At 46.7% G+C, this 27740-nt stretch overlaps 1 protein-coding gene across 5 annotated transcripts in view; it reads left to right on the top strand.

Moving 5' to 3' along the window:
- KANSL3 (KAT8 regulatory NSL complex subunit 3) overlaps window positions 1–18890 on the top strand; it is a 44350-nt gene extending 25460 nt beyond the window's left edge. For 3 of the 5 annotated variants that reach the window (XM_055120379.1, XM_055120380.1, XM_055120382.1), the window contains exons 12-22: window positions 1180–1243; window positions 1592–1792; window positions 2000–2156; window positions 5382–5459; window positions 7088–7279; window positions 8091–8175; window positions 8535–8665; window positions 9343–9452; window positions 9858–10080; window positions 10381–10514; window positions 16531–18890. In XM_055120379.1, coding sequence (XP_054976354.1) covers window positions 1180–1243; window positions 1592–1792; window positions 2000–2156; window positions 5382–5459; window positions 7088–7279; window positions 8091–8175; window positions 8535–8665; window positions 9343–9452; window positions 9858–10080; window positions 10381–10514; window positions 16531–16551 — 1396 coding nt within the window. In that variant the 3' untranslated portion in view covers window positions 16552–18890. Of the gene's footprint in view, window positions 1–1179; window positions 1244–1591; window positions 1793–1999; window positions 2157–5381; window positions 5460–7087; window positions 7280–8090; window positions 8176–8534; window positions 8666–9342; window positions 9453–9857; window positions 10081–10380; window positions 10515–16530 lie in introns of those variants that run through there. The other 2 variants (XM_055120381.1, XM_055120383.1) reach the window with 2 other exon arrangements.
- Window positions 18891–27740: the final 8850 nt, after the last annotated feature.

The following is a 27740-nucleotide window of genomic DNA, read 5'->3' as shown; positions in this document are numbered from 1 at the left end:
ATGGTTACTTGTGAGGCTGTTTAGGAAATATTTGCCTGGTGCAAGATCATTGAACAGAATTAGAAAACCTCAATTTAGTATTGACTTCTTTGCTAAGAAGTGTGAGTCAGTTGTTTAGTTTCTGGGATTCACTGTCCTCATTAGTAAAGAGGGTGTGAAATATGGAAGACAAGGTCAGAAGCCAGCAACCAGGAGAGATAGGTAGTACAGTGAGTAGTACATGTGCCTTGCGTGGGGTGCCAGGTTTGATCCCCATATGGTCTCCCATGCCCTGCCACTTATGGTCCCTGAGCACAGAGCTCTGAGCACTGCCAGGTGTTGCCCCCAAACCAGGCTCACCTCTATTTACCCCACCCCCAAAATTAAAAAGCCAACAATTGGGGTCTCTGAGTTTAGTGGCTGAGAATGTTACTCCCTGCCTCTTGGGGCACTTGTTTGTCCCTCTGCTGAGACTAATCAAAAGCCTAGATTTTGAGAAGCTAACTTTCAGAGAGGGATATGTAACCCGGTATGAACATTTTTTTCTTAACCTTTTGAATTAATCTGTTCTAAACAGATCTAGGACTGACCACTTTTCCTCTTCTTACTCTAATAGCAGTTCCACAGCTCTCAGTAAAATTTCGGGGCCTGTACTAGGAGACTCCTGATTGAGATCTTAGTAATCAGGTAGCATTTACTTGTTTACCCACAGGTTTGCTAGTACTCCTACCCCATATTGTCCAAGGCACTTTGCTCTTCTTATTTTTTTTTTGCTCTTTGGGTTTTTGGGTCACACCTGGCGATACTCGGCTTACTCCTGGCTCTGCATTCAGGAATTAGTCCTGATGGGCTCGGGGACTATATGGAATGCCGGGGATTGAACCCAGGTCGGCCATGTGCAAGGCAAGCAGCCTTCCCACTGGACTATTGCTCTAGCCTATCCCAGGCACTTTGCATATGTTCTTTGTTCTTTATATAAATTTATTTTGCATCAGCTACACAAGTTCTTGAGTGAAGAAGTATTGGTTTCCCTATTTTGCAGATGTGGAAACTGAGTTCCAGACTGTAGGTCTTCCTGAAGACTAGCATAATCTTCCTTCCTGTGTCTAGAAAATTACTGACACAAGGGAGATCCATTCTTTTCTGCATATGATAACATAGACTGTTAGAAGCAAACGTCACTTTTTGTTTGTTTCTTAGAATAAGCAAAGCAAAGAAGAAATCAGAAGGGTTGACTCAGAGCATGGTGGACAGATGCATTCAGGTACACAAAGTTGCTTTCTGTGTTTTTCTCAGTTATGTCTGCTTTCTACAACCTCTTAGGCTGGATATTGTTGGCATCACTTCTGTGTCTCAAAAAGTGAGGTGATGTCTACTGAGACCTCTGGTACTCTTAAGTTATAAACTAAGGAAAGGGGGCAAGAGGGAGGGAAGTAGTGGATCTAGACACTGGCAAATTATTGGGGGAGAAGGCACTATAGAAAGAGTTCCTGGACATGGCATTTCCAGAGCAGGCACGGGGGTGACATTTCAGGCCAATGCCAAGTGTATCAGTTTGAATTGAAACTGTTAGAGGTGTGGACTGAGAGGCCTTGTTCCCTCTCTGCCCTAGGATGAGATTGTTGACTTTCTGACGGGAGTACTCACTCGAACCGAGGGCCACGTGGGCTCCGAGCCTCGGGATCAGGATGCTGAGAAGAAGAAAAAGCCTCGGGACATTACTCGCAGAGACCTGGCCTTTGAGATCCCTGAGCGGGCCAGCCGACCTGCCTCGCCCGCTGCCAAGTTGCCTGCCTCTCCCTCAGGCTCAGAGGTAATGCAGGAGCGGGGGGTGCACTTTTGCTGGGGACTCAAATCGATGCAGTAGATTTCTTCACTTCCTGAGGCTTCCTGTTCACCTTCTCAGTGGAGTCAGCCCGTGGGTTTCTACAAGAGTTTCTGGTCAGGGGGTTCAAGGGCTAACAGTGGTTACTTTTCAACACCATTGGCTCGACTCTTGTCTTTCCCTCGCCCTGCTCAGGATCTCTCCAGTGTGTCCAGCAGTCCCACCTCCAGTCCCAAGACCAAAGTGACCACAGTGGCTTCTGCACAGAAATGCAGTCAGGTTGGGAGCTCTCAACTGCTGAAAAGACACGTGCAGCGGACAGAAGCTGTACTGACTCACAAGCAAGCCCAAGGTACAGGTGCCTGCTCCAGAGGCTCTCTTGGTTTCCTATCTTTAGCAGTGGTCTTGTGGGAGTTGGAAAGCACTGGCATTTTTTCCCAGTGCCACCTCTCTGAGCAGAAGTGTGCTGAAATGAATGTTCTTCAAGGATTAAACATCACAAAAGAACTGCATCAGTGACTGTAGAGCTCCACTGATAAAGCTTTGTCTTAGCATTCTAGAAGTTAGGCCGTTGTATGTTGACTACTTGTATGTTGATCTGAAGCATTTTTTTTGGGCGGGGAGTTCACACCTGGTGATGCACAGGGGTTACTCCTAGCTCATGTACTCAGGAATCACTCTGGTGGTGCTCAGGGAACCATATGGGATGCTGGGTGAACCCGGGTTGGCCGTGTGCAAGGCAAATGCCCTGGTGCTATCACTCCAGCCCTGATCTGAAACTTTTTCAAAAATTTCTTCTTTTCTTTGTTGTTGTAACAATGACTGAGAATCACACACTTGGTCGTGGTCACTCACATACTTCATATGCCTACCAGGAATCACACACCTTAGCTGTAGTGCTCAACAGACATTTTTGCAGTGTACTGGCCTCTAACTTGTGGCCTTGGACTTGCAGGGGAGATGCTTTATCACTGAACTATCTGAAGGCCCCCACAGTTTTTCTAACTCCAGACTGGACCAGCTATGCCTTTTGTTCAGTCCCTGCCCAGCAACTCCTGTTGTCAGAGATTGCTCCAAATCAGTGGTGTGAGTGGTTGGGTTTGCTTACTAGATTCTCTTCTTGTACCCTTTCTTTGTCTGACCTTGAGGATTTAAGGTTCCCATGCTGGAACTTTTAGAGAAGTTTATCAGGATTCTTTGCAGGTAGGTTTTAGATTTGACTGGGAATTTGTATATTGAAACAAGTTTAGAGAGCAGTTGAGTGCTTTATAAGGTGCTATAGAGGGCCAGGGGTATAGCTTAGAAAACTGGAGCTCACGTTTTAAATTCAGAAGTTCTGTATTCGATCCCCCAGGCTCAAATGGGCCTTCCTTGACCACTGCTGAGAGCAACCCCTGAGAACTGAGCTAGGAGAAGCCCCTAAGCATCACCTGGTGTGTGGCCTAAAAATTGTTTTTTGATGGTACAGAAGGGTGAGCATTAAGTTGGTAGGGAGAGAATCAGTGACTGATTCTTGCCTCTGCTTCAATGCTTGGACATTTCTAAGGTGAGAGTCTTGGGTATTGATATTTAATAATGTATTAAGGAATATGTGCTCCCGGGTTCTAGGAAGAGGCACAGATATAGATGACTTTCTTATAGTAAGGAAATTGATTTGTTCCCTTCACCTGTGTGACATCAAAAGATCAAGACTTATATCCAGGGTTGGAGAGATAGTACAATGCGTAGGTCACTTACCTTGCACATGACTGACCTAGGCTCAACCTCTGGCATCCCATATAGTACTCCAAGCCCCACCAGGAGTGATCCATGAGCCCAGAGCCAGGAGTAAGTCCTGAGCACCACTGAATATGGCCCCAAAGCTAATCAAAATTTTAAAATGACTTAAGTCCAGTCTTCTTATGAGGGTGCCTATAAGCAGGTACAGTGCTAACAGAGCAGAAGTGGATAGAAAAAGGAAACTATAGATCAGATCCAGAGGGTCCATATAGATTTTCTGTGGGCTCAGTTTTCTTAAGTAGTGGCTAGAGACAAATTCCTGATGGCCCATGTGTGTCCCTTTAGCTTTTATTTTTCCCTCTTTGAAACCTGTATTTGGAGAGCATTGCCAGGAATTGAACCCATAGCCTCATGCAATTCACATGCACCACCACTGAGCGACATCCCTGCCATCTAGACTTTTTTTTTTTTTTTTAATTTTAATTAGAACCACTCCTGATGGTGCTGGGGTCATGCAGTGCTGAGGCTCTTACTTAGGGCCTCACATATGCATGGCATGTTTTGTCACTTAAGCCATATCCCCAAACCACTTAGGTCTCATGTGCTTCTGGAGGGAATAATTAAGAATCTGGGATAGAGCGATAGCACAGCAGGTAGGGCATTTGTCTTGCACGCAGCCAACCTGGGTTTGATTCCCAGCATTTCATATGGTCCCCCTAGCACCGCCGAGTAAGTCGTGAGTGCATGCACCAGGCGTAACCCCTGTGCATCGCCGGTGTGACCTAAGGGGGGTTAAAAAAAAGACTCTAAGGAGCTCTGTGGGGGCCAGAGAGATAGTACATCTGGTAGGGTGCTTTCCTTGCATGTGTGATCCAGGTTTGATTCCCGGCACTCCGTATGGCCCTCCAACCGGCCAGGAATGATTTCTGAGTGCAGAGCCAAGAGTCACCCTTGAGTACCAACTCCCCTCCTTCCAAAAAAAACCCAAAACCTAAGAATCTAAGAATTTCTGGGTCCAGAGAGTATATAGCAGATAGGGCATTTGCCTTGCATTCCCCCAATCCAGCGCCTCATACGATCTTCATAGACTGCCAGGACATTCCTGAGCCCAGAGCCAGGAGTACGCCCTGAACACAGGCGTGAGTTCTGAGTGAGCTGGTTTCAAAGGGGAACTTGGAGTGTTATGGGGAGAGTAGCAGTTGTGCACTCTGGCTTTGGTGGCACTCAAAGGCAAGGGGTAGCACTGTAGCACTGTCGTCTTGTTGTTCATCGATTTGCTCGAGTGGGCACCAGTAACATCTCCATTGTGAGACTTGTTACTGTTTTTGGCATATCGAATATGCCACAGGTAGCTTGTCAGGCTCTGCCGTGCGAGCGGGATACTCTCACTAGCTTGCCGGGCTTTCCAAGAGGGATGGATGGAGGAATCAAACTCGGGTCGGCCACGTGCAAAGTAAACGCCTTGCCTGCTGTGCTATCGCTTCAGTTCATAGACGGGGGTAATGTTAATAATTAGCATTTATGGAGCCTCACTACAGGCTAGGGTCTCTTACAGCTCATGACAGTTGCCCCATGAGTCAGGTGCATTTATTATGTTGGGTTAATAGTACATGCTGATGAGCCAGGAGTGACCCCTGTGCATTGCCGGGTGTGACCCAAAAAAGCAAAAAAAAAAAAAAAAAAATAGTACGTGCTGAATAGTAGTTCGATTCTGATTTCAAACCCTTGAAATAACTCAAAAAAAAAAAATTTCGTATTCACCATTTTTCTAAAGCATTTCCTATCGTTTCCTTATTCCCTCTCTTGTCTCCTTTCTCTGGCTGGCTATGATTCTGTAATTCTTTCTGATTCATTCTAGCACAGTTTGCTGCTTTTCTGAAACAAAATATGCTGGTGAGGAAAGCTCTTCCTCCTGGCACCTCCTCTTGTCTCTTTGGTGAGTATTGTTGTTTTTCTCACCTTTCAACCTCTGCTATCTGCTTCTCTCCTGTTTGTTGCCTTTTATTGATTTTCCTTTTTCTCTTCCTTTTTTGGGGGGGCATGGCGGGGAGTACAACACTTGTAGCGTCTGGTCTTCCTGGCTTTTCGCTCAGGCATTACTCCTGGCAGTGCTTGGGCAAGCACCTGACCTGCTCTGCTCTATTTTCACTTCAGCCCCTTTCTTCTGCCTTTTTGTTTTTGTTTTATTGGGGTTTTCTGTTTGACTCCTTTTATTTTTCTATTCTGTTTTGTGGGTTTTTTTTGGTTTTTTGTTTGTTTGTTTTTCTTTCTTTTTGGGTCACACCTGGCGATTCACAGGGGTTACTCCTGGTTCATGCACTCAGGAATCATTCCTGGCAGTGCTCAGGGGACCATATGGGATGCTGGGAATCGAAACCGGGTTGACAGCATGCAAGGCAAACACCCTACCTGCTGTGCTATCACTCCAGCCCCTATTCTGTTTGTTTTTATGGTGTTTTTCTCATTTCTGTGCTTCTGTCACTGTGGGGTCTTGACTGTACCTCTCCAGTAAGTTGCCTGTTACCCTTTGCTTGTGAGCCTGCATTTTCCTGTACATTTCTCCTTTCCTCTATCATGACTTCCGTAAACACACCAGCCTCTTAACAGCATAAAACCTATATCTCCTTTCCCTTTCACCCTCCTTCCTATTTAGATTGTAGTCAGTGTGTTTGTTGCCTAAGCAACCCTTCCAGCTGGTTATGCTCTAAGTTTGATCAAGAGTAGTCCCTGTGTTTTCGTGCCAAGTAACCCCCACACCAACTTACCCTGTTTGGCTGTTGCCTCCCCTTCCCACCCTGATTACTTATGCTCAGAAGAGCATTTGGAATAGTCGTCTGGGTTTAAAGAGACAGTATCTGTGAGGGAACTGGAGGGGTAAAGTAAGAGTCTATGAGGTTTGACCACGTTCAGGATGAGTTTGAGAGGATGGGGAAACCCATGTGTGGGTTTATGGTGGGCTTTATGGTAGTAAAAATGACATGGGAATTAACTTGTGGCACAGTCTCTGTTGGGGTAGGAGCTTAAAGTTGTTTTGACCAGATGTTCTCTTGCCCAGTAGCACCTTAAAGCTAGCCTAAAGGTCCAGTGATGGTCTTTTTTTTTTTTTTTTTTTTTTTTTTTGCATCTGTTGGGCTGCCCCTGAGGCTTTGAGGGTAGGGTAGCATTGAGAGCATCTCCTTTTCAGAGAGGACCAAGGGGCTGTTCCTTGCAGATTCTAAATGAGAGAGAAGCTTTCCTTCCCTCTAGCTGTGCGATGGGGGAGGACTTGAAACTGGGAATGAGTCCAGTTCTTCTGAGAGCCACTGGGGTGAGCACGCAGTCACTTGGTTTTCCTGTGCTAGGCTCAAGTGTCTTTTCTTCATGTTTCCACCGACTCAGAGCCTTCTAGGACTTTAGGACAGGGTGAAGGAGGGGGTGGAGTTCCCCCGAGTTGGGTCTGTGTGAGGAGGGACTAAAGCATTGGCAAGCTCCTCTCACATGTGACCGCACGAGTGGGATGGTACTCTCAGTGTCTGTCGGGCTCTTTCGGGTTGTGGCAAACCTCACCTTTGCTTCATCTTTCAGTTCCCATTTCATCAGAACAAACAGAAGAAGCCGAGAAAGATGATCTTAGGGTCCAGCTGAAGCGGCACCCTCCCTCCAGTCCTCTTCCTTGTAGTAAAACCTCCAAGCGACCCAAGATAAAGGTGTCCCTTATCTCCCAAGGGGATGCAGCTGCTGGGCCTTACGCCTCTTCCCAGGGAGCAGCTCCAGAGGGTGAGTTTCTCTAGGCACGGGGCATAACTGAGAGGTTATGAAGTGTAACTGCAACCTTTGAGACGTTTTCCTCTTTCCTCTCACTTTTCTTCAACATCTCTGTGGTATACTATTTATTTCCTTCCTTTTCTTAATTTCTGTTACCTTGTTCCCCCCTCCCCCCCCAAAAAAAAAAGAACCAACTCTTCCGGAGCACACAGTTTTGTATTCTTGGTGGCTTACCCTTTTTTTCAGTGCAGAGACGGAGCACAGAGGGCACAGCTGCACACAGGGCTGGGTGGCAGGCTGGGGTGATGATCTGATGTGAATGAGGAGCAGAGGAAGCTATGGGGTCATTCACAGTATCATATTTTTTAGCAGGTCTACAAATACATTGTTTTAGTCAGTATTCCTTTTTTTATAACCTTGAAGGGGGAAAAAATCTGGCTGATGTTGAACAAAACATTTTGAGCCTGCTTTCATTATATATCGTTTTTCTTAAAATTTTAGGTGAGGGTACTGAGTTTGATTTTGCTTTAAAGATTATATATTTTATTTATTTATTTATATACATCGAATGTTTAAACAATAGAAAGGAAATAGTAGCCTGAATTCTCCCTACTGTAAGGTAGTTCGTTGCCATTTTTTAAATCTTCCTGTCCGTGGTGGCTGGAGACCCCTGAGAAGTCTGGGTGGTGACACTCCCCTTTCTGAAGCGCTTGACCTTGAGTGCTTGTTGGCTTTACCTCATCCATAATGTTTTGCATCTAGCCTGAAAGAGAGGGGCCAAATCGGATTGAGCGGTGTGGCCGTGGGCTTTTGTGTTTTGCAGTTACGGGCGGGAAGCCCATCACCATGACTCTGGGACAAGCTTCTGGCGGGGCCAAGGAGCTCACAGGGCTCCTCACCACAACCAAGTGAGTATTCACGTGTCCGCTTCCATCCCTTCTTTATTCTTACCTTTTCTCTAAAGTCATTTATTGCTTTGGGAAGATGGGCAGTATTGGATTTTGCCGTGGGGAGCATGACCTTTTTCTGTTTGGGATCTTTGTTGACTCATTTTTACTTGAAGTTTGTGAAGTGTCTCGGGCTGAAGTTCTTACTTAGGCTGACTTTTAGAAAGACCAGAGGTCTAGTTCGGAAGAGGAGGGAAGAACCCGGGGCCCTTGCCTTGGCTCCAGTGCTGAAAGCCTTGCCTTGCTCTGGCCCCTCCCTGTATTACTGGTGTCTGCTGCTCTCTGATCTTTGGATAATGAGCTCCTTGTTTTTGTCCAAGGTCAAGTGCTTCAGAAGGGGGAGTGTCACTCAGCCCAGCCTCTTCAGTGGTGTCCAGTAGCACAGCGCCTAGCACCCTGCACACACTACAGAGCCGCCTGGTGGCCACCTCTCCTGGCAGCTCCCTCCCAGGTATCGGGGACCCAGCAGCTCCCCCCAGGAGCCTTGGGGCTGCTGGAGGGCGGTTAGGAGGGGAAATAGGTGGTGGGAGGTGAATGTATTAGGTTTCAGTTGGGGAGTTTAAAGATACCAAAATCAATGAGAAGCAGAAATGGTGCTGTGATGAATATTAGCAGAATGGGACATTTCCTTGCCTGGGCCGGTCTCCTTTCTCCATACCCGCCCAGCAGTGAAAGGGTAGTTGCTGCAGCCCGCAGAGACCCTTCTCCTCTAAGAGGATCCTTCTCTTTGAAAGGCAGAGTGTAAGCCAGGGATTTGGAATTCTTTGGCCTTTAAACTTATTCCTCTTCTCTGGAAAAGAAAGGGAATTTAGATTTCATTACCAAAAAAAATGGTATTCAGGCTCTTTTTGGTTTTCCGAAACCTTCCAAAAGGAGATTGGGTAGTTTTGTTATAGCCCATAATGACAGAATGACGCTCGGGCAGTGTGTCTGATGTGTGACTTGCCTTTACGTGGACGCCCTGTAAACATGCCAGGGCTGCCCTTCCTTCCCACCGTCTTTCAGGCTGCGCTGCGATTGTCTCCGGAAACCATTGTGTTTTCCTTGTTGAGGATGGATGAGCTTGGCTGTGCTTGGAGAGTTGGCTACACAAGCCCACACTGATGCCTTTTGTGTCTTCTCCCCTAGGGGCCACATCAGCCAGCAGCCTCCTCCAGGGCCTCAGCTTCAGCTTGCAGGATATCAGCAGTAAGACCTCTGGCCTCCCAGCAAATCCCTCGCCCGGGCCCACCTCACAGGTGCACATCTCCCTTCCCTGGGCGGGGCAAGAGTGAGGAGGAGGCTCCTCTAGCATAGTTGGCTTGCTCAGGGGGGCTGGGTCTTGAGCCAAGGGCAAGCACAGCCTTCTGACACCTGACCCAGGAGCTACCAAAGTTTAAGGCTCCACCACTTCCTGTGTGAACTTAGGAAATGTCTTTTGTCTTTTTGTCCATGTCTGTTAAAATGAGGATAATAATAGTACTTCCCTCAGAGGGTTTTCATTTTTTCCAAGGATTAAGATGGCATGTGGAAAATGCCTGAAAAAGAACCTTGCTTACAGGCACCCAGTCCATGATAGTCTTTAACATATGCAATGGGCCCTCCACACTCGAATGCTGCTGTTGGCAACAGCTTCTGATCACCTGGGCTTGTGTGTCCCACAGGCCACCAGTGTGAAGTTGCCCACCCCCATGCAGAGCCTGGGTGCCATCACCACGGGCACCAGCACCATTGTTCGTACCATTCCTGTGGCCACCACTCTCTCCTCCTTGGGTGCCACTCCTGGTGGGAAGCCCACAGCCATCCACCAGCTGCTGACCAATGGGGGCCTCGCTAAGTTGGCAAGCAGCCTGCCTGGCCTGGCTCAGATCTCTAACCAAGCATCAGGTGAGTCGCTCATGAGAACGTGGGGACTCCCAGATACGGGACCTTCTCTCAGTGTCTTCCTGTCTCACATGGGCAAGGTGGATGTTGAACCCAACTCTACAGGGTCCTGGCATTGACCCTCGGGTTCAGCTGTGTGGGCCCATCCCCCAGAGAGGTTGGAAGACACAGGATGTTTCCTGTTGCCTTTCAGATGGATGGATAGGGCATAGATGACCCATCTGGGGAGGAGGGTCTGTGGGGAAGAAACTTCAGGAAGGGAAAGTGGGGACAGTGACAGAACAAAAAGCCTTTTTCTCTCAGGCCTGAAGGTCCCTACTACCATCACTCTGACGCTCCGTGGCCAGCCAAGCAGAATCACTACCCTGAGCCCCATGGGCGCAGGAACAGCCTTGTCAGAGGAGTCTCCCTCCCAGGTACTGCCTTCCAGCTCACAGGTAAGTCTGACTGGGAAGTTTAAGGGCATGAGCGTCATGGTGACAGGGTAGGGCCAGTCAGCCGGCAGACTGATTGCAGGGCCTTCCGGTCCTCTGAATTTGCAGGTAGACCAGATTCAGATTTAAGCTTCAGGTATAGTTTTGGTTTTTTGTTGTTTTTTTTTTTTTTGTGTTATCATTTTTTTTTTTTTTAATTTTATTTATTTTTAATTAGAGAATCACCGTGAGGGTACAGTTACAGATTTATACACTTTTGTGCTTATACTTCCCTCATACAAAGTTTGGGAACCCATCCCTTCACCAGTGCCCATTCTCCACCACCCGTAAACCCAGTGTCCCTCCCACCCTCCCCAATCCCATCTCCCCCCCACCCCACCCTGCCACTGTGGCAAGGCATTCCCTTCTGTTTTCTCTCTCTAATTAGCTGTTGTGGTTTGCAATAAAGGTGTTGAGTGGCCGCTGTGCTCAGTCTCTAGCCCTCATTCAGCCCACAACTCCCTTCCCCCACATGGCCTTCGACTACAATGTAGTTGGTGATCGCTTCTCTGAGTTGACCTTTCCCCGGAACGTGTTCAGGTATAGTTTTGTAATTGAGCAAGTTACGGACCTCTTCGAGTCTCCTTTTCTATTGTACTCCTGAAATTGTTGTGGGGACTAAATAAGTATGTTCTAGTATAATAAGAATAGTGTCTGGTAATGTAATGTTTTTATCTTCTTTCTTCATTATTTTCTCTTCCATTCTCATCATTTCATTAGTCCGAGGTTATAGGTGGGACTGTTTGGACAATAACTTTGTTAACAGCTTTCCTAAATGTTATCTTTCCAGATCTTGGTATTCACTTGTTTTAGGGTGCAACTAAGTATTTTTATAGCTCTTATCTAGGAAATCATCATCAGTTCCTCCTAGCTGATCTAGTTTTTAGTCCTTTAAAATTTTTTTTTTGGGGGGGGTCACAACTGGCGATGCACAGGGGTTACTCCTGATTCATGCACTCAGGAATTATTCCTGGCGGTGCTGGGGAGACCATATGGGATGCTGGGAATCCAACCCGGGACAACGGCATGCAAGACGAACACCCTACCCGCTGTGCTATCACTCCAGGCCAAAAAATTGTGTTCTTAAATAATAGTCTGAACCACCCGAAGATTAGAAATTAAAGGGTGGAAGAAAATAGTTTTGAGTCAACTCTTTTTTTTTTTTGGTGCGGAGGATGGGGCAGTGGTGTGGCACACAATGGTCAGGGTTTATTCCTTGCTCTGTGCTAAGGAATCACTTCTGGCAGTGCTTGGGATACCTTACGGAGTGTCAGGGATCAAACTCTGGTTAGCCACATGCAAGGCAAGTGCCCTACCCATTGAGGCCTGTTTTCCTTCAGTATCCATCTATTGTTTCGCCCAGAGCTTGCCTTTATGGGGCTCAAGTGATGTTCCATGACTGATGAGCCTTCATTTCTACCACATCCACCTAGCCTGAAAACCTGGAGGCCGTGTGCTGTTTGCCCCTCAAGGTTTCCAGTTGTCCTAGAAGTCTCTGAGCCTCTTCCTCTTTTTTTTTTTATTTTTTTTTTATTTTGTTTTGGAGCCATATGCAGTGGTGCTCAGGACTTATTCCTGGCTCTATGCTCAGAGATCACTCCTGGTAGGCTCAGGGGACCATATGGGGTTCCGGGGATCAAACCCAGGTCAACTACAGGCGAGGCAAACACCCTATCCTCTGTACTTTTGCTCTGGCCCTTCTCCACCTTTTTGCAGAAAGGTGGAGGTATTTTTTGTTTGGTTAGTTGGGTGAGGCAGGGAGCATGTGATATCAGGGTTGGAACCCAGGATTCTGCATGCAAAGCATGCACCTCAGTCCGTTGAAGTATCTCCCTAATCCTGGAAGTATTTCTGACATTTGATTTCTTACTCCTTACTTTTTCTGTTAAAAAGGGTAACTTATTTTAAATAATTCAAACGTAGGAACAATGTCATTTTGAAATTAAGAATTTTCTGTGCTGCTGCTCCAAGAGATGATAGCCACTGTTAATAGCTTGAGATGCATTCTCCTAGATTTTTCCTGTTTTTCCACAGCAACAACATTTTGTTGTTGTGCTGGGGACACACCCAATAGCATTTCGGGGAGCACTAGATTGAATGCAAGGCCTCACACATGCAAGGCTTGTGCTTTAACTGTAGAAGTACTCCCAAGCACTCACTTTTTGGACAAGTGAAATCACGGAATAAGGGCTACTTTTCAAATTAGTTTTATAAATTTTGTAGGTTTTTCTTTGTTAGAAATCTATCCTATTTCTTGCCTTGACTGTCTGGTATTTTTATAGCGTGAATGGATGTAGGAAAGTATATTTCATCACTATCGGTAAGAGAGTGGATTGTGTTTTTTGATGGTGTGGTGAATATTTTTGCTCGGGTTTCTTCCATGTCTCTGGGAACTCTTCTGCAGCCTGGATACCAGTGAGCATGCGTCTGACATCCAGCTCTCTGCTGACTTGTTGCCCTTTAAAAGCTTTTGCCAATAAGTAGTTCAAGTCAGTGACAACAAGACTGGAGCAGTAGTACCGTGGGTAGGGCATTTGCCTTGCACACAGCCATCCCAGGTTCAGTCCTCGGCATCCCATATGGTCACTCAAGCTTATCAGGAGTGATTCCTGGGCACAGAGCCAGGAGTAACCGCTGAACATCACCCATCAGGTGTGACCCAAAAACCTAAAATAAATAATTGAGAAGTATGCTTGTCTTTTTAATAAAAAGTCAGTGCCAACACCTACTGTCATACACCTTTGTCAAGTGTGGAAATCAGTATTTTGAATCTACTAATTTTATAGGTAAATTTAAATTATTTACGTATTTATTTTTCCACTTTCTTAGGAAGTTGTATTTTTATGAATTGCTTACTGTCATTCTGTATTTAATAGCAGCTTTTTATATATTCAGATGTTAACCTTATTATAAAAGTTGTATATATTTTATTTCAGTCAATTGTATATCTTTTTTCCCTTGTTTTTTCTTTGTTTTTTTTCCTCGTTGTTATTTTTAGCCATACCTGGCAGTGCTTAGGTCTTCCTCTTGGCTCTGTGTTCAGGGATCACTCCTGTTGGGGCTTGGGGGGGCCGGGTGTGGTTCTGGGGACTGAACAGAGACCTGCTGCACACAAGGCAAATGCCCCACCCACTGTGCTGTCTCTCCAGCCCCTTTCCTTATTTCTACTTCCGATGAAGCACTTTTTGATGAAAATGCTCTCCTGGCTCTGTGCCTAGGAATCACTCCTGGTGGTGCTTGGGGTGACTCTCGATTAAACCTGGGCCAGCAATGTGCGAAGCAAGTGCTTTACTCACTGTTCTGTCTGGCCCTGTTTTGGGTGGGTGGATTTTCGTGTGGGTTTTTTTTTTAAATCATATAGTTATTTAAAGTTCTTATAGGATAAAATTGAAAAATAATGGCTCCAAGATTTTTATGACTTGAGAATATTATTCCAATTACAAGAATATAACCTTTTTCCCCAAAATTGTGGTAAAATACACATGAACAACTTATGATTTTAACCTTTTTCTTAGGTTTCCAGTTTATTAAGCCTTTTGCACAACCATACCACCATCCATCTGCAAAATTTTATTATCATTTTGTACTGAAATTGCTTTTGTCTTTTCTTACAATACTTTTGTTTGGTTACCTTTAGGTTTTCATTCCACTTGCAATTTATTTTTGTGAAATAAGACTCTATATTTATTGATCTTCCATGCCTTCCAGGTTCAGTACTTTCACATTCTTCAGTACTTTGCATATGTGGACCTATTCTGTACCTTTGACCTTTACGTTTCTTTGCTAGCGTTATATTATTACTGTTTAATAATGTAGGACCTCACGGAAGTGTCAGTTGTGTTTCCAGTTTTCTAAGATTATCTTTATTCTTTTATCAATAAAAAATGAGTTCAAATTTTTTCCGCTACCTTTTAGAATCAAATGAGATGTATGAGTATAAAGCATTCCTTTTAGTAAGTTAAGTTGTTTAATTTTGATACATCCCTATATAAAGTAATATTTTATATATGCCAGTGGATGTCCCACTGAAAGATTATTTATTTATTTATTTATTTATTTATTTATTTATTTATTTATTTATTTATTTATTTATTGCTTTTTGGGTCACACCCAGCAATGCACAGGGGTCACTCCTGGCTCATGCACTCAGGAATCACCCCTGGCGGTGCTTAGGGGACCATATGGGATGCTGGGATGCTGGGATTTGAACCTGGGTTGGCTGCGTGCAAGGCAAACGTCCTACCTGCTGTGCTATCACTCCAGCCCCTGAAAGAATTAATTTTTATTTTAGATTACGGACTATGTTTATGGATAGAATTTTTTTTTGGTGGGGGTCCATATCTGGAGATACTCAGGGGTTACTCCTGGATCTGCACTGAGGAATTACTCCTGGCATTGTTTGGGGGACCACATGGGATGCTGGGGATTGAATCTGGGTTAGCTGCATGCAAGGCAAATGCCCTACGCACTGTACTATTGCTGCAGCCCCTAGAATTAAATTTTTTTTAATTATTATTTTACTTGTTATTCTTGGATTCAGATTAGGGAATCCAAGTTATTCCCTAATAACTTGGCCATGCCCAAGGCTACTCCTGGCATGGTGCTAAAGGGTCACTCCTGGTGGTGCTCCTGAAGACCATGAGTTGCTGGGGATTAAACCCAGGCCTTCTGCATGCAAAGCCTTATTCCAGTGGCAGATAGCTGTTGAACTATCTCTTCAGCCTTAGATGAATTTAAAATAAAGAGTTTACAGGCCGGTGAGGTGTCCCAGTACTCTAATGCACATGATTTACGTGTAAGAGATCTGGGTTTCAATTTTGAACTCTGTAAAAAAAGAATTCAGAATTCAGTATTTTTTAAAAGAAAAGAACAAAGGCTATTCACTCCGTAAGGTGCGTACAAGCATTTAGCTGTTTCTGTGTATTTCCTTTATGGAGCTGTACTTTTGTGTACTCCTTCCAGCTGGAGAGGTAGGCAGGCACAGGTCATTGTGCTCCGAATCAGTCCTGAGAATAGTCACTCCTCTCTCTCCTACTGGCCACACCATGACTATCAGACTGGCAAGATGACCCCTCAGCTGTGTGCCCAGCTGCGGCCCTGCAGCAGTCCTGGGAATGGGCCTCTCCCCAAGTGTGTTCCTTCAGAGAGAGGACTCATTCCCATGTGCTCCCTCTGGGCAGGGTGAGCAAACGGGCTACAGTTCCAGAGGCTCCAGTTGTCAAACCCAGCCTCAGTTGCGCTCTCCTTCGTCCTTTATCTTCTTCCCTTTGCCACTTTTTCTCCCCCTTTTCTTCTCCATCTTTTCTCCTTTGTTACAGTCTCAGAAGCTTAGGAATTTTCTGAGGGTAGTACCTTAGCAGGAAAAGCTGGTGAAAAGACTTAAGCTTCTTCCTGAGCTGCAGGGCTTCTCCATCATAGTGTTCTCAATACCTAGTGCAATGAAGACCTTAAAGTGATCACGTTAGAACAGTCACTAAGACTTCCCCTCAGTGCCGCCATCCAGAACAGCTCCCCTTTCCACTTCCCCTACCCCACATTCTCATAAAAGCTAATTTTGGTAGGTGAATACATAATATAGTTCAGATGTTGTATGCAGATTGTTTCCTTAATCTCACAACCCTGGAAATTATGTGCTGTCATCTATAGTTTACATATGAGGAAAAGGTGACTCAGAAAGTATGTCACTTTCCCTAAAAAATAGTGGAAGGGCATGTGGTCCCCTGAGCACTGCTGGGTTTGTCTCCCCCCGCCCCCCCTCCCACACACACCTCAGAGTAAAAAAAGGAATGGAGGCTGGGCTTTTAACTTCAGGGTCCATGTTTTTTTAACCCCTGGTTGCTAGGACAGATGTTCCTGTGCATTTAGTTTTTTTCCCTTTTGAAAATGAATTTGGAATAAATTCTCAGGAGTGGGATTGGGGCGGAATGTCTGGATACTGACCTGGGAAAGTTTGACTCTTTTGCTGCTTCTCCTGCCATAGCGCCTGCCTCCAGCACCCTGAAGATGCCGTGCGATTTGCCCTTCTTTGCCAGTTGGTGATGGATGTTGCACCGTGAGGCCTGCCTGGACACGTGCTGTCCTGTTGAGCCGTCCACTTGTCTGAAGAGTCATTTCTTCCTCCCTACCACTGTTCCAAGGGTTGTGCCTCAGGGTTTTGTGAAACCATTAGGCAGTAGGCTTGTGGTGCAGGACCAGCAAGGGGAGCAGTGTCCTCCAGCATCTCCAGTCAGTCCCACAGATTCTTCAGCAGACCACAGGCGTGGAGCAGACGCTCTTCCCCGGCATTTGCTGTGACTGGACCAATGGCTGTGTTAGCCTGCACGCTGCACTTCGTAAAAGAGTTCCTTTTGGAAAACTGTGCTGTTCCGGTGCCAAGTTGGGAGAGATGTCCTGCTGTTCTGGGGGCTATAGGAGTTAAGGCTGCGAGCCCTGTGCTTCAGACCAAGATTAACCAGACCTACCTGCTGGTTGTGCCATGTCCAGGTTTTGTTTTGATATCACTGTTGCCTTCACTTAGATGCTGTCAGAGACTGTGTACCAGCAACTCCCACTTAGGAACCACTTCAGATACTGAGGAGCCTGATGAGCCCCAGGAGCTTCTAATTTCAGATCCACCATCAGGCACAGAGAAGTAAGCTGTCATCCGTCAGTCCCTTGGGCCACTGCACACATGGAAAGCAGCAGTCACCAGGAGGTGAAACTGGCCCCCTTCTCTTTCATCATACATTGAGTAGTTTGTCTAGAGCCTCTGAAGAGTGGGGAGAAACTGAAGAGGATGGAATAGCACATGAAGTGACTTAAAGAATGTGCTAGTAAGTCCTGTGGTGAAGAAAATCTTGGCTAAGACTTTGCATTCAGCTCCTAAGAACTGTTGATTCAGTGTCCTCTCCTTGCCAGAAATCTTGGGCAGTGAGTCAACAAAGACCATGCTGCAGTGTCTTGAATCTGTGCAGCACTTTGTCATCCTGCTTAGGAACGGGAAAATTACTGGCAGTGATACTACTGTGCCGTTGGCACCCGCCTGAGTCCTGGTGGTAGAGATCCCTGGAGAAGTGAAGCTGAGGATGGGCCCTGAGCCTCTTGAGGCCGTATGCAAAGGCAGTTTGGCACATGGCCTAGACCATCTGCCCCAGCGTAGGCTTCCTTTCTTTTTCCCCAACTCAGGTGATAGTTGAGGCAACCCGAATGTAAGTCTGCTGGAGGAAGGACCCACAGCAAGCTGTGGCTGGAATTGTGTTAGTGTGCATTCTAAGGGATGACCAAGCCAGGCCATCCCCTCCTAAGGTTCCTGTGATCCACTGAGCAACCTCGCCTGCCAGTGTGAGTGGCGGCCAGGAGGAGCATTTAACATGCGGAAGTATTAGATGAGGCAGATTGGGCACTACAGATGAAGCTGCAAGGACATTTGTCATGAAGGGAGAGCGCATGTCCTTCAGGAGGATAGCAGAGATTGACACAGAATACAGCTCGCTAGTCTTGCTGTGTAACTACTTTGTGACATTCAAGAATCCTTTAGGAAAAGTGAGGAAGGTATGAAATCTGCAAAGTATCTAGGATCAGAGAGTTTATAACTGTATAGGTATTACAGCAATAATATAAGAACTGAAAACAGTGAAATATGTAAGATTCCATGTGGCTTCAAGGAATCACTTCAGTCAGGCAGAAGAAACCTCTAAACAGCTCATTCCCGCCAGATGTGGTGCCTGCACAGTGCTGGCAGGGCTGCTGCAGGTGTTGCCTAGTGTGTGGAGCAAGGGAAAAACGTTTATGTAAATCTTAATGTGCTTTCTCTGGAAAACCTTCTGGGTTGGGTTGTATAACTTGAAGAGTATCAAAACGGGGAGCTATAAAACGTTTGGTTCTTCATCTTGGAGGAGTAGACTGAAGACAGAAGGTTGAAATCTACTGTAGAGAGTTATTCCAAACTTCTCCAGCCATACTTCTTGAAATGTTTTAAAAGGGGATCTTCCTCGCTGTCACATAGCAGACCTGGAGTCTGTATTGTCAAAGGTGATGCCCTGGCTGAAAATGTAGAAAGATCAAAAAGCCTTAAGTAATGTGTTTTGATAACCTTTGGAAGACACCACACTGCTTTCAGAAAAGGTCACTGATGGAGAAGAGACCAATTCTCCGTCCTCAGCCCCACCTCCTGGACTGGGTGGGTTATGGATCCGTTATAATGGTTCTATTCTCGCATGAGCAAAAACAAAATAATGTTAAATTGCTTTAAGTTGTAGTTGAATTGCTTCAACTTTCCAGTTGATATTTTTCTGTTTATTATTATAACCATTCAGTGAAGAGACACAAAAAAAATAAAAGCTAAAACACTGTGGTGAGCCATTCATCTTCTACTGATGCCAGGTGCTATGAGATTGGTCCTGTATTCTCCCCTTTTTTCGGGTGAAGGGGGACCCCTCATCCTGTATTTCCACTCCCTCTGATAAAGAAAGGGAAGAAAGGAAAAAGTACATTTGAAAATAGGACACAAGGTTTAGAGATGAATGGCCGAATTCCCTTCCAGAGTATTTGGTGACTTAAATCTAAGAGGGTCTGCCTCTTAGTATTTTAAGTCCCATATTCCTCCACTTACCATTGGAACCCCTCTGAGTGAGACCACGGTGCTAATACACTGCAGAGATAGTGTCAGGATAGGCTCAGAGAAAATTAGGAGAAAAGTCTTTGTAAAATTTTTAATTGCATTTGTGAGCATATGTTTTAGGATTGATGATACCTGAGAAGCCAGAACCCATTCACCACCCAGGTCCTAAGGGACTGTCTCTCAGGAGGTCTTGTAGAAGGATGAATTTGCAGACAGCATAACCCAGAGTCCTATTGCCTTTTGACCTTCATTGACTTGGACTTGCTGCCTACCAGTTTTGGTCCTGTTATTGCAGGACTTGACTTTCTCTTTTTGTTTTTCCCTTTGGTCACATCCAGGAGTGCTTAGGGCTTACACCTAGCTTTGCACTCAGGGCTCAGTCCTGGCAGGCTCTGGGGGCCATTGTTAGCATAGGCCTTTTTTAGTGAAGAGCCTTTTTTGGCCAGCCAGACTCTTTGTTCAAGTTCTGAACAAGATAGACATGATAAACTGAACAAGATAAACTGCATCGATTCCTTACAGGTATTGGTTCATGCCTGGTTCGTATTATCTTTTTAAGGAAAATGAATATGGTGGGAGGCAGAAGGGCTGGGCCACACTGGCTGTGCTTGGAGGTACTTCCATCTCTGAGTGTCATGTGGTGCCCAGTTCAAACCTTGTCAGCTACATGTAAGGCATGTGCATTAACCCTTGTGGTAGCAAAAGAATTTGGGGGGCTATAACGGGGAGGTTCCAGGGTTTATTTGTGGCTCTGTACTCAGGGATTTCTCCTGGCAGGATTGGGGGACCATATGAGGTGCCAGGGATCAAACCCGGGCCACCCAGCTGTTTGTAACACAAATGCTTTACCTGCTGTGCTTTAAGTTATGCTACTTAGATCTGTTTGTGTGGTAACTTTCAGTGATACAGAGGTCCCATCTTCCATTCACCCGTTGCCCCCAACTCTTGTATTGCACATAAGTATTTAACAATTACAGAAATTGAAGAGTTCTGTCATTTACCTCACTTTTTATCTCTGCAACTCTAAGAGACAAACTATTCCATCATCACAAACACCTTCACCATTATAGTCTTACATCCCAGCCTCACTTTGTTTAGTTTTGGGGACATACCCAGTGATGTTCAGGGGTTACTCCTTGTTCTGCACTCAGTAATTCCTCCTAGGTGGAGCCACACCTGGCAATGCTGGGAAACTACTGGATGCCAGGGATTGAACCCTGGTCAGCTGCATGCAAGACAAGTGCCCTACCCACTGTTATGTCTCTCCAGTCCCACCATTTTTAATCTCTAGGGATCACTGGTCCTTTCTTCACCTCTATGCTTAAAATAATGTATAAGAGGAGCTAGAGAGATTATACAGCGGGAAGGGTGCTTGCCTTTCTATAACTAGTTACCTACTTAGGGGCATCTTTGTTATCCATTTGGGATTATAGTAACACTTCTATGAGTAGTATGGCAGGGTTTGTGTGTGTGTGTGTGTGTGTGTGTGTGTGTGTGTGTGTGTGTGTGTGTGTGTGTGTGTAAACATTTTGTTTCTCTGGGATAAATGCTGACGAATGGGTTTTCTGTTATTTCAGCCTCTCAATATGTATTGGGAAGGAGAGGTGGGGTGGGGGGTATGCCTGGCACTGCTCAAAGCTTACTACTCCTGATGTAAGAGTAAGAGCTCACTTCTGCTGGGGCTTGGGGACAATATGGGGTGTCGGGGGTCCAACTCATGTTGGCCACTCTTAACACGTATTGTCTCTCTGGCCCTGGCCTATATTCTAATATGTTGTGATATGTTATTGTGACCTTTTAAATTTGAAAAGGTGATGGGGCTGGAGTGATAGCACAGCGGGCAGGGCATTTGCCTTGCACGTGGCCAACCCAGGTTCGATTCCCAGCATCCCATATGGTCCCCTGAGCACTGCCAGGAATAAGTCCTGAGTGCAGAGCCAGGAGTAACCCCTGTGCATCGCCGGGTGTGACCCAAAAAGCAAAAAAAAAAAAAAAAAAATTTGAAAAGGTGCAAGCTATGCTTTTTTTAATCTTCGCATATGTTCTGTGAGCTCTTCAAAGTATATCCTATCAGATGGAATGTTCTATAAATGATGAATTTGTTATTCAGTGATACCGCTCTTCCTCACTGACTTTCTATCAAGTGCTTCTATCAACTATGAGGGAGATTATTTTACCTGTTCCTATGTGGTTTTGAAATCATGAAGAGTGTTTGGCAGGTTGGGGGTCTGTCTTGGGCGTGTCATGGACCTTAGCCTCTTGAGTACAAGAAATAGAGCATGCTCTCCTATCTCTAGAGCTCTGTAGCCAAGTGTTGCGCCTAACATCCAAGCCCTTAGGCACTTCTGTTACGGTATTGGGTGGCAAAAATGAATGTTTCCTCATCTACATAATATAATCCCTGCTGGTCTGAAAAGAAATGAAGAGTGAGGGTTCAGCCCAGGGAGCAGAGCTCCGGCCTCACCTCACGCGCTCTGCCACTACGGAAAGTGGCTACACAAAAGAAAAGACGTTTTTCCTTGAGAGTATTCATTCAGGGGTAGGAGCCTGGTAGTTTTCTACTGTCTGTAGGTAGGTAAATACTGTTTATGTGTGAAAAATGCAAAGTCACAAAATCTTAAAAGGATTTTTTGTGGGCATGAGGATCTAGTCAGACATTCCATTGTTGTTACCCTTCAAGCAGCAACATAGTGTGGGGTTGGAATTACAGGGCACTGGGTCTTGACAGGACATTGAGACTGCCCAGGAACTCAGAGACTCTGTAGCTTTTCCTCTGTCTAGTGACTTTCCGGAGTATCTCTGCCCTGTTGTTCCTCAGAAAACTTCCAGCTGACATACTGTAAAACAATTATTATTGAGGTACTTTGTCAAAATAATGATTTGGGGCTGGAGTGATAATGCAGCAGGGAGGGCATTTGCCTTGCATGTGATCAACCTGGGTTTAATCTCCAGCATCCCATATATTCCCCTGAGCACTGCCAGGAGTGATCCCTGAGTGTAGAGCCAGAAGTAACCCCAGAGCATCACCAAGTGTGGCCCCTGTTAAAGAAATGATTTAATTTGGTTAAACACATTTTTTCCTAAATTTAAATAGAGTTGATTTGATCAGTAAGCCTGCATAAGTTTAGGAAGAATATGACTAAATAGGAAAAATGTAAGTTTATACGTTAACATTAATTACTCAGAGAAGACATGGCTGTTTTAAGATATTAAGTTCATCTTAATTGCAGATAACTTAAGGTATGTTGAATTCCTAAAATATGAGTTTATATAAGGATACTTTCATGTAAATTAGTCTCAAGTCACAATCACAGTAGGCTCTTTTTCTTCTGATATAGGTAAATCTTAATCACAGAGAGCTCCTTTAAAGATATATAATCTAGTTTAATTTTGTAATATCTAGGAAAAAATACTTCTTATATCCTCAGTCCTAAAATTTCAGCTATGACTCAAGAATACCTATTGCCACAGGCAACAGGGGTGTGAGATGGGAAGTAATGTTCCCCTTTTTTGCTTTTGGTTTTGTTTGGGGGTCATACCCATTAGTGCCCAGGGCTTACTCCTCTGTGCTTAGGGATTGTATCTGGGGGGGCTTGGGGGAACATAGGTGGTGCCTTAACTCCTGTGCTACAGTCCAGCCGTCTTGTGCCTTGGGTAGGTGGCACTCACGGTGTAGAGACAGCCACAGTGGCAGAGTCCAGATGAGTAGAAGAGTGTCAGGCCTCCGTCCATGAGTCTTCTGCAGCACTCTGGCTGCTAATGGCTGCCTACCTACCCTCGCAGGTCACTGGAAGCCTGACTCTGCCTCTCCCTCTGACTGAGACTCCTGATTCCATGGTGTACATGATTAGGGGGCTGTCCTTTGCTCCCTGTAACAAGCACAGGTTTGACAAGGCCCAACATTGTCAAGAGGACTGCAGGGACAACTTCTTGTCAACTGGAGGCATGGTTGGCCTATAAAATGAGAAGATAGAGCCAGGCAGGTCTCTGTTGGCCCAGTTCTCAAAGCTAAATGAAAATCCTCATTTCCTGAAAATTCTGGAGCGATAAAGATTCCTAAGTATGAGTTAAGAATAACTCAGATCGGGGCTGGAGAGATAGCACAGTGGGTAGGGCGTTTGCCTTGCACGCAGCCGACCCAGGTTCAAGTCCCAGCATCCCATATGGTCCCCTGAGCATGGCCAGGGGTGGTTCCTGAGTGCAGAGCCAGGAGTAACCCCTGTGCATCGCCAGGTGTGACCCAAAAAGAAAAAAAAAAAAGAATAACTCAGATCTCTGCAAGCCCCTCGCTTTCCCTGTTAGAGGGAAACCCACGGTACTTAGAGTTCTCCCCCTCAGTGATCTGGAGCAGGCCACAGAGGGCATGTAAGCTGTCTTTGTGGGGTGACCTGTTGAGGCCCAGTGAGTTCTCATCCGTTACTGACCTTGGGTGGCAAATCTCCAACTCATTTCACTGACATGGCTACTGTCAGACAAGACAGATTAGTGTTCCTAGTTAGTCACCATAAACAGTCCTTTGTAGCTGATGGTATTCGAATGGCAAACGGCAGAAATTGCGTCTAACTGGCTTGAGTCAAAGAGTGATTCTGAGGCATTCTGGATCTGCTTTCTCCTCCAGAGAAAATTTGGGATGCCCAGGTTCTCCTTAGAACATAGCCGTGCCCCTGACTTAGTGCCAGTAGTCCAGGTAGGTAATGCCCAGCCTGACAGGGGCCAGAGGATTGCTGGTTGGACCATTCTGCAGATGGCCATGGGTTATCTACTGTGACCACCACACAGGTTCCAGCTGACAAGGAAGTATTCGGTCATCACACCCAAGGCTGATTTTGAGGCATCTGTGTGTGAAGGGGAAGGAGGGGAAGAAGTTTTTTGCAAGAAGCCTGCAAGAAGGTTGATGCAAATTCACACAACCAATCAGGCACTGCTTCTGGTTTAGGGGACATCAACACTTGGATTCCTAGGCTACAGCCTTGGCTAGACTCACCTTCCAGGGACTCACGGGCAGAAAACTTGGCCCATGGTGAATTGCTGGGGTCTTTGTCGCAATGCTCGGAACTGGGCTCTGGTACTGAATTCTACCTTAGATCGTCTAAGGAACTGTTGGCCAGGCCAGAGTGACAACTTGACAAACTACAGTGTGTTGGAAATTGTTCAGAGTAAACCCTAAGACCTCTCGTAACAAGGACCATTTTCTCTACATGAATGTTAACAAAATGTAGTGCAGTAATTACACCACATGTGTAAGACACATCATTATGCTATATGCCTTAAATTTGCATATGCTGTAAGTCTGTTTTACATGAATAAAACCAGAGAAAAAAGGAAAATTCCTGTCCAACATTATGTTCCAAGTTCTGCTCTGAGACGTATGGGGAAGTGGCGAGGAGATGTGAGCCTGCCTTTGGTATGCGTGTCATTGCATGCACATACTCACGTGTGTGCATAGTCATGCCTGTCCCAGCAGTTTATCCCCATGGTCCTGTCTTAGTCCATTTGGACTTAGATAAGAAAATATCCCAGCCTGGATGGCTTGTGAAGAACAGAAACAGGGTAGAGCTACTCTGATAAAGCACACGTGTCTCATGAAGGAGCCCATGCTCGGTTTTGCATCACACACCCAAAAATAGACCAGGCTGTGAAGAGTGGAGTCTAGAGTCAGGGTGCCAGGAATTAGGGACGCATATGGACACTAAGCTCACCCAGACTGCTCCCCCTTAGGACCAAAGGCACTCCACCAAAGGCACTCCTCCCGATACCATCACATTTGGTGTTAGGGTTCAGTGTACAGGTCTCGGGGCAGCACTCTCGGACCGTGGAGTTCCCTTGAGTCCTTTTCTCCCCAGCTGCCTTCCTGACTCCTACCCAGTGTTGCTGCCCTGGTGTGACTCTGACTCCCAGACCCACGCTCTGCTCTCCCCCGCACCCAAGCCCACCAGACTGGAGCTGAGGAGCTGAAGTGGCAGTGTGGCAGGGAGTGAGAGCATAGAGCTCACCCCCATTTTCACATGGGAGATGGGGGATCTGCAGGGGTGGAAGCCCTCTTGCTCCCTGCTCCTTGGCAGACATTGCTAATCAGTTGCACCACTATAGTTCACACTGAGTGAACTACCCAGCATGGCAGACAACCAGGATCAACTCTCCAACAGATCCCTGATCTAAACCTTAATCACTTTCCTGGACTTGGGCCTACATATGACACAAAAGGTCAGAAGCAGGATTGCAGAGCAGGCCTGGTGGTCATGCTGACCCAGCAGAGCTGTGGGGAAGGAAGAAATGGTTCCCAGCTGTCCAGAACTCAAGCTTACACAGCACTTCCACCAACTGCCATGACCTGAGACGTGGAATGGAGGCCTGGGAAGGCGTTCACCTCTGTCTATGTCCCTGGGGGGCACACTTCTGTGAGGTGGCGGGTCAGTGCCCTGGGGACCCAGGACCAATCAGACTCAGCAGTTGGGGAGCAGAAACCCCAGCCTTGCTAAGTCCCAGTGCAAAGGGGGCATCTGTAGCCCTCTGGCAACCTGCGTGGCATCAAAGTTGAGAAGAGAACCAGCTCTCGAGTGACTGTGGCCCAGAGAGGGGATGTGGGGACCTCAGAGCCTGTGGCATGGGTCTCGATTCTCGGATGTGTTCTGGCTGCCCCCACTCCTGGTTGTTTCCTCCCCCAGGGAGAAGGGACAAGGCTGGGTGAGGGTAGGAATCCTGAATGACAGATGAGTCACCCAGAGGGTGGGCAGTTATCCCTGAGATACTGCCCAGATTCCCTGTGGCCCTTCTCCGCCACCCACTATCCACTTCCCCACAAATAGTGACACTGGCTTTCCTGGAGAGGCCTGGACCCAGGGAGTGTCCCTGTGGGTCAGGTCCCTGCCCTTCATTTCTGGCTTTCTGGCCACCACCCGCACTGCCTAATGGGATACTGGCCAGAGCCCAAGTGCCACCCCTCTAGGAGCCCCGGGAGCTTTCCCTGAGCAGCTTTCAGGGTGATTTTTTTTTTTTTTTTTTTTTTTTTTTTGCTTTTTGGGTCACACTCGGCGATGCACAGGGGTTACTCCTGGCTCTATACTCAGGAATTACTCCTGGCGGTGCTCAGGGGACCACATGAGATGCTTGCACACGGGTTGGCCGCGTGCAAGGCAAATGCCCTACCCGCTATGCTATTGCTCCAGCCCCGTGATTTTGTTTTTGCCAGCAGGTTCTATGCCCCAGGCAGAACTAAATCTACCCCCAGTGCAGTGCTCCTGATTCTGGCTTCAGTGCTGGAATGGGACTGCAGGAGGGAGCCCTAGGGACAGGTAGGGTCCCTGAGTCTGGAGAACGGCAGCAAGGGGCCAGCAATCTGCCCACCCACTGCTGATCTCCAAGGCATGGGTCTGTGTAGGCAAGTTTCAGGGGCTGGAGTGATATTCAACAGGGAAGGCACTTGTTTTGCACATGGCTGCCCCGGGTTTGATCCCTGGCACCCCATAGGGTCCCCTGAGCACTACCAGTGGTGATCCCTGAGCACAGGAAACCATAAAACCCTTTCGCTTATTATTTGGGTTTGGGGTCCACACCTGCCAGTGCTTGGGGGCTGTTATTGGCAGTACTCGGGGAGCGGTGCAGTGCCAGGACCACATCCCAGGCTTCCACTTGCCAGGCGGGCTTTCTTGCCTTCTGAGTTATCACCCCACACCCAGCTGGACTGAGGGCTATTCCCAGCTCCGTGGGAATGACTCCTGGTAGTGTTCGGGGACCATGCTGTGCTGAGAATTAAACCCAGGCTTCCTGTGTGCAGAGTATGTACACAATCTGTTGAGCCATCGCTCCTGCCTGCATTCTGGTTTCCAGAGACGCCTGATAAATTCTATGGGAAGGGAGTGGGTGTTGGCCTCACCCATTGGTACTGAGGGCAAATTCTGGCTCGTGAGGCTCAGGGTTTGCACCCAGTGGTGCTCGGGACCATATGCAAGGGAATGCCTTAACCCCTGTACTCTCTCTGGCCCACAATATCTAAGTTTATTTGTGTGGGTGGAGGGTCCTCACAAGTGGAGCACAGGAGGCCTGGGGGCCCCACTTCTGTTCTCAGGCAGTCTGGCCAGTTGGTTGTCGGGCTCTGGGGTCTGCTAGGGATGAGCCAAGCCATGCCGGCAATGCCAGAGTTCTCCAGGGCCACCCTGAAAAATGTTCAGGAGCCTTCAGGGCTGCAACTCAGTGATGGTCAGGGGACCATGAGGTGCCAAGAATTGAACTGGGTTGGGCCGGGGTAGCATAGGCCTTAACTCCTATGTTGTCTCCAGGCCCCCATAACTAAAAGTTTTATGTGAAATCTGTTGCTCTTTAAACGCAGGCAGCTAATTTACAAATTCTTTGGGGGTGTGAGGGAAGGAGTCCCCCCAAGCAGAGCTAATAGTCTGTTCGGGCCTGGATGTGCAGTGCTGCCTTGCCCAGTACAGTTGGGGTCCCCGGGGCATCCCTATACCCCGCAGGGTTCGAGGAACCATACAGTTCCAGGGATTGAGCTGGAGGCCTCACTCATGCAAGGCTTATGCTCCAAGCTTTAGAGCTTTCTCCTAGTCTACACAAAACAATGGGTCCAACACCTCTTCAGCCAC

The sequence above is a fragment of the Sorex araneus genome, chromosome X (genome assembly GCF_027595985.1).
Source record: "Sorex araneus isolate mSorAra2 chromosome X, mSorAra2.pri, whole genome shotgun sequence".
Taxonomy (NCBI): Eukaryota; Metazoa; Chordata; class Mammalia; order Eulipotyphla; family Soricidae; genus Sorex; species Sorex araneus.
This window is presented reverse-complemented; position numbering and strand designations above follow the sequence as displayed.